The sequence below is a fragment of the Pygoscelis adeliae genome, unplaced genomic scaffold (genome assembly GCF_000699105.1).
Source record: "Pygoscelis adeliae isolate BGI_AS28 unplaced genomic scaffold, ASM69910v1 Scaffold308, whole genome shotgun sequence".
Taxonomy (NCBI): Eukaryota; Metazoa; Chordata; class Aves; order Sphenisciformes; family Spheniscidae; genus Pygoscelis; species Pygoscelis adeliae.
Genome location: NW_008825306.1, coordinates 2,514,914 through 2,526,999, shown reverse-complemented (window position 1 = coordinate 2,526,999; position 12,086 = coordinate 2,514,914). Strand labels below are relative to the sequence as shown.

The 12,086-nt window shown below is 38.8% G+C and overlaps 1 protein-coding gene across 4 annotated transcripts in view; it reads right to left on the bottom strand.

Moving 5' to 3' along the window:
* RPS6KC1 (ribosomal protein S6 kinase, 52kDa, polypeptide 1) overlaps positions 1–7,371 on the bottom strand; it is an 87,353-nt gene extending 79,982 nt beyond the window's left edge. For 3 of the 4 annotated variants that reach the window (XM_009330187.1, XM_009330191.1, XM_009330190.1), the window contains exons 1-3: positions 7,333–7,371; positions 6,014–6,129; positions 2,763–2,883 (exon numbers count right to left, since the gene is read on the bottom strand). In XM_009330187.1, coding sequence (XP_009328462.1) covers positions 2,763–2,883; positions 6,014–6,040 — 148 coding nt within the window. In that variant the 5' untranslated portion in view covers positions 6,041–6,129; positions 7,333–7,371. Of the gene's footprint in view, positions 1–2,762; positions 2,884–6,013; positions 6,130–6,333; positions 6,447–7,332 lie in introns of all 4 variants that reach the window. The other variant, XM_009330189.1, reaches the window with a different exon arrangement.
* Positions 7,372–12,086: the final 4,715 nt, after the last annotated feature.

Sequence of the window (12,086 nt, the reverse complement as noted above, 5' to 3'; positions counted from 1 at the left end):
TGGTCCCGAAACATCAAAAGGAAAATTTGTGCTTTCCAGGCTGAGGTTTTGCCACCAGGGGAGTTTCATACAGTTTCTCTGGCTCTCAAAGCAAAAGAGGACCGGCAAATACCAACACAGAACTATAACCCCAGGCAGTATTATAGTGCTGTCACACAAAGTGGTGAAAAAAAGGCTGACTAAACAACCTCAGTTTTGGCACTTTCCAAACTGACAGGCTTGACCATCCCAAAGTAATAGTAAACCCAAAAAAAACCACACACCAAAAAGCATAATACACCAAAAAAAGTAGAATATTTAAAAAAAAACAAACAACACAAAACCATCACCACACAACTAAGAAACTAAAAATGCAGAAAAACCACAAAAAAATGCTAGGGCACACAAAAGTGAACAAAAGTTTATGCTAAAAGCATGCAAAAATGCGAAAAATGTTTTTGCACATTTTTCCATGTGAAGCATGTAGTAGATGCATGCCAAAAACTGCCAAAAGTATACTGGATGCTAAAACACACTAAAATCATGACACAGGGGAAAAAACATGTAAAAACATGCAATAGACACATGCCAAAAAATGTGAAACATGCTGGATGCTAAAACATGCTAATGTGTGACACCGAGGAAAAACACGGAAAAATATGCACTAGATGTATGCCCCACACCACTAAAACTGCTAAAAATGCTACACACAAAAAAAACACCACAAAAACAGGCACTAGATGCATGCCAAAACACACCAAACACTGGCTGGATACTAAAATATGCACAACATATGGAAAAAACATGCAAAACCATGCATGATAAGCATGGAAAACCGGCACAACACATGGAAAACGTGCAAATACACACAAAATAGACACAAAAGCATGCACTACATGCATGCCAAAAATGCCAAACATGTTTCAGCATTTTCAGTGTTCAGCAAGAAATATGGAAAAAACACAAAAAAGCACGTGGTAACAGGACGCAAAAAAAAAAAGCCAAACCCATGCTGGATGCTAAACACACTTAAAAGCACATCATAGATAAGTGTGCTGTATGTTTAAAAACCCACCAAAACATCTTAGAAACACCATGACAATAGAAAACAATGCCACAGCAACACCTCAGAAACAAAAAAAAAAGCATGCCAAAAAAAGGTGCAAAATCCACACCAAAAACCTTGGCAAAAAAAAGAGTGCATGGGAGATACATGGCAAAAAACACCAAACGTGCTGGACACTCGAAACACCGACGCAGCAATGCCAAACATGCTGCAGCAATGCTTTAGGAACCAAAACCCACACCAAAAAAACATGCAAAATCCACACCAGAAACCTTGCCAAAAGAAGAGCACATGGTAGATGCATGCCAAAAAAGGCCAAACATGCTGGACACTTAAAAACCCACAGAAAATTGCGTGGTATATGCACACCAAAAACAATGCCAAAGAAATCCTGGACAGAAAAAATGCTGCAGCCATGCCTTAGGAATCAATAATGCCCAAAATCCATATCAGAAACCTTGCCAAAAAAAAAAAAGAAAGAGAGCACATGGGAGATACATGCCAAAAAACGCCAAACACCATACTAGATGCATACCAGAAAAAAGCATAAACAAAGGCTGGATGTTTTAAAAAAATAATACACTAGAGCAACTCGTAAATGCCACGGAAATGCCTTAGTAACCCCATAAGCACTTTAGAAACCCAAAAGCCAGGCAAAACCAAACCAAAAAAAGAGCACATAGTAGATGCATTCAAAGAAATGCCAAATACTTGTTGGACACCTAAAAAAACGTTAAAATGCTTGGAAAAAAGGCTCGAAAGCACATGGTAGATGCACACCAAAAAGCACCAAACCCATTCCGGACAGTTAGCACACAGCTTAGAAACACAAAGCACGTGTGAAAACATACATGCGAAAAAGACGCCAAACATACTGGACACAGTAAAAAAATGCTGAAAAATGCTTAAAAACCCACTGGATAGTGTGGCATATGTATGCCAAGAAAACAGCAACACTTCGTGCTGAACACAAAGGACACATGCTAAAACAAAAAAACCCACACCAATAAAATAAACACAAAAAACTGCTAAAAAGAATTGTGGTAGAAGGAATTCCATATGGAGTCATACCGCTTCACTGAAAGTCCACCTATAGCTCATTCATGATGACATATACAACAGGATTAATTTAAGACCTTTGGCTTTTAAGAGCTAATTACTTTTTGCCATCTATTTCTCATGTAAAGTTACAATCTTTGTTGTGGTGGTGGGTTGTTTTGGTGAAATAGTTAACTGCTATACGTAAAACTGATCTCAAAAGCCTAGCTAGATAAAATTGATAACTACATTCAAATTCCTAAAATACAAACTTATTTTCTGCAACAACCGCTTGATACTTTACTATAACTCATCACTAAAAATCACAGACAGCTCATATGAAAATCTGTGTTCGTTGTTCAAGTGCTGTTCACAAAGCTAATATAGACTTTATGCTCCTGAAAACAGGGAATGTACATTGTAAAGATACAGAACATATACATCAATAAATATTTGTGGTAATATCTCTAACATGGAAGCGAGGACATAACTACCCCTGTTAAAAAAAAAAATAGAAGTATCAAGCTATGATACCAGCCTACAAGCAAGACACAACAAACCAAAAAGCTGAGTAGTAAAAGCATATGGAAAAGAGTTCCATGTAGCCGCAAAACAAGATGTATTTATAGATATTGAGTTATCAAAGAATTTGAGCAAGTCAGGAAGAAATTATGCTTACCAAATACTATTGCTTTGGCAAAAGGTGGAAAGAGTTCTGTATGTCTGCATAGGTTTTTATGAATTTGCCAGAGATCTTTGTGCAGTTTCTTAAAGTCACTGTATCTCTTCCAAACGACTATCTGAAGCAGAGAAAGGGGAGAGAAGTATTGGTGAGGTTCATTGTTCACATTGCATCACACCACAAATACATTATTTTAAGCAAATCAGACCACTACCTTCAGCAAATGTTTAACAAAAATATACAATCTGAACTGCCAACTGTAACAACCATTAAAAAAAATGGTCATTATCTGTCCTCAATCCCCATTTTGACTAACAAGACTACAGCATATAGAAGAAAATACTAAGTAAAAGCTGAAAGAAGGAAACAGAAAGGGCAAAGGCAGCACTGTTTCAGTCACACTGCGATCCAGAGCTACACAGGGAACCAGTAAGAGAGGAAAAAAAGCCTAATAGTAGCGTTGCACTATCCAACGCTCAATAGCATGCTGTGCTTGGCGCAGCTGCAGGTATGGGGAAAAGACAACAGCAAAAGAGAAAATGAGGGAAGAGAAATCAATACAAGTAAGGGATTCTTAAGGACAGCACATTAAACACCCAGAACTACAAACCAGCTCATAATTTGTTTATGTGAAATGCTGATCAGGTGTAAATGCAAGCCCACATTTTAAATGGTTTATTACTAATAACCCTGATGAAAAATTGCATATGTTCCTTTTGTAATCTAGACAAAATCTCCAACCTCAGGAATGCAAAGAGAGCATTGGTTCATTACATCAGCTTTTCCTGATCCATCCTTTCCAGAAAGAAGTAGTCATCTCCCAGCCAGGTATCTACCTTATCCTTCTTCCATCTCATTCTTTGTATTCTTTCCATTCAAGGAAGGAGAGGAACCCAATAGGAAAATCAGGCCAGGGAAAGAACTGAGCAATGAAATTTACACTTGACTACTAACAGGTTTGCTATCAGGATGGAAAAAAAAGAACAAAGACATTTTATATCTTGGCCTCATTTTTGGTCAGGCTCACTGAGCCATGTAATAAACCTCAACACTAATTTAAAGTGATTAAAGTAGAACAGGAAAAAAAAGAGAGACTGCAATGCATTCAACAGTTGATTCCAGTGTTCCATCAGTCAAATGTCTCAATTAGCTTAATACAACTAACCACAATTTCAAAGATTCCAAATATTTCTGAGGGATTTAACAGGTTGCCTTTTCATGAGCGATCATAATTGAAAAACTACTTTTTTCAAGCAAACCAGATTTAGAGCTAAGTAAAAGGTTTAATTTTAGAGGGGGTTTTGTTGTTGTTTTTTGGGGGTTTTGGAGGGGTTTTGTTTGGTTTTTTTAAACGCTAAGGTCAGAGGCCTTCTAAGTTTCAGCAGATGCAAGTCCTACCTACAGTAGTCCTACCTACAATGCAGATACAAGGTAACAAGACCATTAACAGTGGATATGCAAAGCTTTAATATGGCAACACTCTATCCACCTTATAAACTTAGCTACACTAAAACTAGCAGTTCTGATTCAGCCCCACCTATTGTGCACACATTTCCAGGACTCAATTACAAGTAGTACTTGGTGGAGTTCAACAGACAAGGGAAGAAAAATCAGAATCTCTCAAGAAGGCCAACTAGTGATTTTGCTACCATCAGCAATCATTTTTCAACGATGTACTTCCATCTAATCTGATATCCAGAAAGTGGATGATTCGCGCTTCTCAAGCAGCATATAGAACATAAAATTGCTTAAGATGGTGAAGTCTTGAAACATCACGTTCCTGTATTGTCAGTACTTGGACACAACGTGAAAAGCTGCCAGAAAATAAGAGCATGAGATTCCATTCCACTAAAAAAGTATCATTTTTTACTGCTGCAAGTGATCTCCCGATAGCCAAGAGGAAGAAATTAAATAACCATAAGTAGCTTGCAAAGCAAAAGCATTCAAGGTCATCCTAAAACCTTACACAAGCTCATGGAAATCATGCCTTTGCATGCATGCGGCTCAGCAAAGTTAGCAAAGTTCCCACTCTAACATACTCATTAGAAATCAGATCTGGAGGAAGGACACATTGTACTTTGAAGCCCAACGAAGCACAGCAAGTATATCATAAAACATATGTTAGACTTGTAATGCAATAAGGTGCTTGTCATGGCTAGAGCCAGTAGATCTCTATTAACTCATCTGACTCATCTGCTCCACAATGAACAACCCCTTCTCCTCCATGAATGAGTAAGAGGAAAAAAAACCCCACAAGACTACCCTAGCTACAATTGCCTCACACACCATGCTGCCACCATCAATCCCCAGAAGCAAGGAAATTAAAGTTAAGTCCGCTACCCTTTCTGTATCTATTAACTCGTCCACACATAACTTCACGTTAACTTCTTTCATCCTTTTGAGAAGCCCTTACAAGGTTATCTTCCTTCCTGTCCCAGCAACAACAGCTGGGGTTATCTTCAATTGTAATTGGTTGCAGTGGGAGAGATGCTGTATTAAAGGCTTATATCCCAAAGGGCAGTTAAAAGAGGTGACAGAAAACTGGCAGGTAGAGTTGAGGTCACAGCACACAGCCTTGTGTACAGTTGTACACACATAATGTATGTATTAACATCACAGCAGTGACATTAAAAGAGACTTCTGAACGAGTAGGCAGGCACAGCTAAGTGGTCCTATATGAATGCGGGAAGGGGGTTGCATGAGAGATCATAAAGCAACAGGGTGGTTGTGCGCACAAAATTTTGTCGATTGAATTTCTAATTGAGCATTCTGGAAAACCAAGGTAAATTTCTTTTCAGTGGGAACAGGTTAGGAGCATATTCTTTTTCTTTCAAAGGCTGCCCACAATTCTTTTTTTAATCGTAGGAAGCCAGCATAACAGAAAAGCTCCCAACATATGTGGTTTTTTGACTACAATTCACCCTTATGGCAGCTACCATCTAGGATATTCTTTTAATAACTAGGTACTTTCAGATGCTTGCTTATAACAGAATCACACCACACCTAACATGCTATCACATGCAAAATAATTAATTTGGTACAACCAGGGGTGGAAAAGGGCAATCATCAACAAGTTCATAGCACATTTATGTCTTCTTGTTGTCTAAAGAATGTGGAACTCTGCATGGCTAACCTACAGCCACAGATCAAAGCAACGACCAAAGCAATGACTAAAAGATACGGTTTTGCTATTGTTTCAAAACTACTTAACATATATTCATGCAATACTCTAGCTGAAAGACACTTACAATATATTTTTCTGATGAATGGCTCATCAACAGCTGCTATAAAGTGTTTTTCCCACAAATGAAGATTAAGGTAATGGCAGAATGTGCTCATGGATAGGTTCAATTCAGGAGTCTCCCTGGAAAAGGTGAACATGAAGCTACAAACTACGGTAATGCAGTTGTAAAACTAGATCCATGATCATCTCTGATTCTGATAGGCTATTTTAATCTTCTAGAGATTAAAAAAATGCAAAAAGCATGAATGCTCATGTTTGTCTGATTCTCAAGATTTCAAAGAAGGATGCAACAAAGGGGTGTTAGGTGTATTAGCCAATTCTCACCTCTGCCAAGCCACTATCAGTAACTCATGTTTGACCACACAGAGATGCAATGAATTCATTTATGGGCTCTTCTTTCATCAACTATCCAGGTTCTCCTCAACTGTAGTAAGAGACTGCGCCAGAAATTGAACATATGGACATGTTACACAATGTCTGAAAAGCCATAAGGTTGTGTTTTTGAAGAAGTATTTTTCATGTACATAGTATAATAGTATCAACGTCAAGTCATTAGTCCAGAAGAAGTCAAAAGGGGAAAAAAAGTTTTTTAATCTAAAGAAAAAAAAAGAAAACAAAAACCAAACCCCGCAACCCACACATGCGTGATGTATTTTCTTGTCTTAATAAAATGGTTCCTGACAGTCTTTTGAAGTATTAAAGAGGCACAAGAATACAGCAGACCCTTATTCAGAGCCTTTTCAGAAGAGGCAAAGGGTAAGCAATTTTAAAGTTTTACCAAAGTATATCGCTGGAAAATACTTAAGGAGCCTCAGAGAGATAGGCATAACACATGACTTGCAGTCTAATCTCTCTCAACTACTCCTATGCTCCTCCATTTTCCCTCTTCACTAATAGACAGTAATGAAGTAGGCTTTTCAGTGAAGTATTGGTTAAAGAGGAAAAGAGTACCTACAGCTGAGACTTAAGACTTGGGTTGTGGACTGATCTCTAATTTTACCAGTAGGTGTTAAGTAGCCATCAATTTGCCAACTCCAGCCCTCAGAAAAGAGCTTGCGAAGTTATCAAAGCAGTTTTGTCATCAAAAGACATTTTACTCCCTAAGACTTTGTTTCAAGTCACAATTCATCACTGAGGGATGAATTACAACATGTTACACCAGCTACTGTTTTCAACTATGAAAGCTAAAGACAAATGGAAACATACAAAAAACTTTGCTCAATTACAATGACAAAACACACAGAAACTGCTAAATTATACCAAAGATACTTCAAAAGGCATAGTGTGATACACAAAGACATTTGCACAAGTTTAAACTGTTACCTCCTGGACATCCTCTGGACTTTTTCTTGAAACAATCTGAAAAGCAAAACAAAAAACCATATAAGCGCTTGAATTTTCAGTTTGGAAGTTAAAGAGTAACATACAATGATTTGTTGCTGAAGAGAAAAATCTGGAAAAAGGCAAACAGTTGCATGTTCCTCTGCGCTCAGAAATGTTTTAATTTAGTTTTAGAGAAGTCTAATATCCAAATACAACAGTGAGATATTTTAGCAGCAGAATCAGTCGCTGTGATTCGAAATAAAGACGTTCATTCTAGGCAAAATGGCACAGAAGGCATCTCACAAAACAAAGCTACGTAGAGCACATCCCCCCATCATCGTTCTAGTCTCTTCCTATTAATTCATGTTACTCCCAATAAGCGGAGCTAATTAAGGCTACTTGGCTTAATATAAGCTGCACACAACCTCACTGTGAATGTGAAGCTTTGCATTTACTAAGACAATATTTCCACTTTACTTACAGCCATCAATGCTCACACACGTCTGACTCTATCCTTGTGTATTTGTTTCTCCTTAAACACTCTTTGCCTAATTAATTATAAATGACTTTGTCCAGGGGAAAAATTGCAGTGAAAACGAGTCTTGGCTACACACCATAAAGAAGCCTATATTTTGTCAGGAATTTTTTCTTTAAATAAATATTGATCATAAAAGCCTCTGTAATCCAAGTTCTGTATTGGGCTTATAAACAGCAGTAAGAGCATATCCACACAAACAAACAAATCAAATCAAGACATCTTTAATTCATAACTGCAATTATCTTGTGCAAGTCAGTATATCCTTTATTATAACTCAGCCAAAGCTGTTTAACAAAATAATTAGCCCATTGTTAGCTAAAGCAAAATAGGCATTCTCAATCCAAACTGAGACTATCCACACACCGACACACCCCAGAGTAATTAATGCTGTGAATAGGTGATGCATATAGGCGAGCACAAGGAGTCCATGCTACTTGCACCCCAGAGACTAAAACACCATCCTGCTGTACTGCAAGCGCCACACAGCTGTTGCTCTAAGATGGAAGTCACTGAATCTACACTTTCCTCTTGCTAAGTGACAATAACACATCCCTCATACTAGCTCTCTTTCCCCCTTTCGTTTTTCAAGAATCCTTGCCAAAGCCTCCCAGATTTCATAACATCAGTTTACCACACAGACCAGCCACTGTAATCTTTCACACATTTTGGAGGAGACAAGACAGAAAAGAGAAGCGTTATCCTCTCTAGCAATCCCCCAAAAGACCTAAAACATTTTCCTTCACAAGTCTAAGTTCTTTCTCTCACCTTACACATTAAAGTCCTCTTCTTCCAGCGTAGTCTACATTGATAAAACCTTCCTCAACTTTTCCTCACTCTTGAGTAATCTAACTTTTGGCAACTTTACCAAATTTTAACCTTGGCGGCTGTTGCTCCTTCATTCACTACCAGACAGTTCATATGTACAATTTGCGAAATATTTCTAGCCTTCTTTTCTAATAGTTGGTGTACTTGATGTAAGGAGCCTGTAGAGCTGGGGGAAGAAGATATCATAGGCATGGCTACACACCACAGAAGAACACCAAAGGGCACATACCAACTGTTTTGCTTTGCAGTTCACCTTTAACTAAAGCCTTGCAACAGTTTTGGCAGTTAGGTAGGTTACCAGATGGGCAGAAGGAGACCCAGAGAGATGAGTAATTACCCAGCCAGTTAGTAAGAATCTGGAATAAAACCCAGAGGCCCTGTTTCACACTTGTTCTAACGTTACATCGCCTTCTATATCTACCAGCCATGCCAACTTTAAGTCAGTACGCAATAATTTATGTGTTGTCCTACTTTGTTCTTCATATCCTTTTCTGAAGGTCAACCTCAGAAGAGGTTTGCCCCTTCAATCCAACCTATAATCAACCTAGAGACTTGGCAAAGATGATCCAATCCCCCAAATTTTCAGTGCACTTTTTTAATCCTCCCACAAGGATCAATGCAGCCAGCTCCTTCTGCAAATCTGTAATGCAAGCAACTTCAATCTATTTTTAAAAATATCATTAGGATACCCACCAATGAGCTAGGCAATGCATAATTACTGCATTAGGCTCTGAAAACAGAGATCCTACAAGGATCCTCACCATCAAAGTATTTCAGATTGAAATATTCAGTCTGACCTGCAGATATCCAACATAACTCATTAGAATTTTAATTATCATTAATAATTGTAATCTTCTAAATTATGTGACCTTTTATTAGTGGCCTATATTTTCAGATATCATTAAAGAACACTCCTAGTATTGCAACTTGCTGATATCTCTTTCTGTTCTTTAGCCTTTGGAAAGGGATATTAAAAAAGCCAATATTCATTTAATCTTGTCTGCACTTAAATTATCTCACAGTTTACAAGTAAATAAAATATATATTCTTTACTATACAAACAAAACCTTTAGAAAAATCTGCAATAAGGATAGACACCTTAGCACTCAGAAGAGACTGCATGAGTAGTTGTGCCTTTGGGTCAGATGTTTAGGATGCACTAAACAAGTGCTTTCTCATCCATGATTATTAATCTACCATTATATTGGAACAGAAAGTTCCTTTAACTTCCTTTCACAAAGTATTCACTCATACACCGCTGAAAGGAACCAGAAATCTCCACTATCACGTACGGAGTACCCTGCGTACTAGCTGAGGCCAGAAGGACATTCAATACACCAGGAAGATCCATCTCACTTTTTTCCTAGCGGGCCCACAAAGTTGCTGAGCATCAGATCAGCAAATACAGCTGTAGTGCTGTAGTATCAACCGTGGAGCCAGATCACTGCAGGAACAGGAGGGAGGAATAGGAGGAGAGAACAAGGGAGAGTAGCAGATATGTACATTGAACTATTTTTAAATCATTTTGTTCAGCATCTAACTCCCCAAATCCTCATTTCAAGTACTACCTAACAGATTACTAGATAGAGCCCTACTGAAACAAAAGTTATTTATACTTCTACATTTGTGATTCCAAAGCATCCTTTGCTGCATAAAAGAGAAATTTTTTTTCACTTTGAGGATTTTAGATATTAAAACACACTTTAGAACTAATGATCTCTGGTAGCTCAGTTTAATTTGGACAGCTCACAGACTGATCAGCTCCTTGCTCTGTACTAAATCACGCGCAGTCAGCACACTGCTTGATTCTGCACTGCCTCGCTTAGAAAGCACCAGAGCATCTACAACTTACGGGACATGGAGAAAGAGTGACATTCCTCACTAGTTAGCCACAACTTGCTCTTGAACAATTCTGCATAAGCCAAAATATCACAGAGCACTTTAACTCGCTTCAGCCAGCAAGAACAAAGTCACCAGAATAAAATAAGCTGAAGTCTTGGCTCATTCCCATTAGTCACCATTGCACTGACACAACTGTTTAACACACACTTAGCCCATCATGAGCTACTGCAGAAAGACCTGAAGGCACTGTTTTCCTTGCGTCTATCTCAGGAAAGGCTTTTTAGATTAAAACCTCATAGGGAAAAACAACTCTTTTTTTTCTCTTAAAAAATATTACATTTTATTGGACTAAAAAGAATGTTTTAAGCATGCCCCATACTTGTGTTTGGTGGACTTGTATACGTATATTTGACAAAAAAGATTTTAAAAAGTATTTTTCATTTCACAAGTCATGCAAAGTGATCATACTCAAACAACCTGAGAGCTGTAATATATATACACATACATACAGAACACTGTATTCTTTGAATTAAGGGAAGGGCACGTATAAATGTACGTTGCTCTCATGGGCAGAATGTCTACAGCGGCAGAAACAACAAGATCACAGGTCATTTAAATAAACTCTGTCCCTCTTGACACTTCCTGATGTTCTCAATATATCCCACCATACCTGTGACCTGAACTCCCACTCCTCTTGCACCTATCCCCACGTATTTACTTACTGCCCCTCCCTCTTTCACTTAAATAGGAAAGAGGAGGAGAAAAGAAACCAGGAATTTCCCTAGGGGAATAGAAGGAGCTTTCAGCAAAACTAGCACCAAGCCAGCTCTCCCAATACCCAGTTATCTGCTTCAGCTCTCCTCCTACTAGGCCTCTCCTAGTCTCCTAGAGGGTCTCCCAGACCCTCTTCTGCCCAAATGGGGTTGAACACTAGGCACACGCAGCCCTTAAGAAAGGGGCTGTCTAAATACTCAATTCAAACAGCTCTGTGCTTCCAGCGTAGGCGTGCTGTACCTACATGCTCTGCTCCCTCATTTTTCCTCCGGAGCTGACTGCACTGTGGAGCAGGCAGGCAGACAGAGCAATTCTGCTGTACCCTATCTAAAGAGGTTTTTTGGGTTTGTTTGGGTTTTTGGTGGTTTTTTTTTTTTTTTTGGGGGGGGGGGGGGGGGCGAAGACAGAGTTGGTTGGTTTTAAGCTATTCTCGTACGCCCTGCAACAAACAGGAACCTCATTTTTCCTCCGGAGCTGACTGCACTGTGGAGCAGGCAGGCAGACAGAGCAATTCTGCTGTACCCTATCTAAAGAGGTTTTTTGGGTTTGTTTGGGTTTTTGGTGGTTTTTTTTTTTTTTTTGGGGGGGGGGGGGGGGGCGAAGACAGAGTTGGTTGGTTTTAAGCTATTCTCGTACGCCCTGCAACAAACAGGAAAGAAATTGACAGTTATTTGCAAAGCGCGTTTGAGACAATTACAACGTTATGTGAAGCTACAGGTTTGCCGGAGGGGACCGAGGTAAACAGGCTCAGGAGAGACCGCCGTGAACCTTCCTT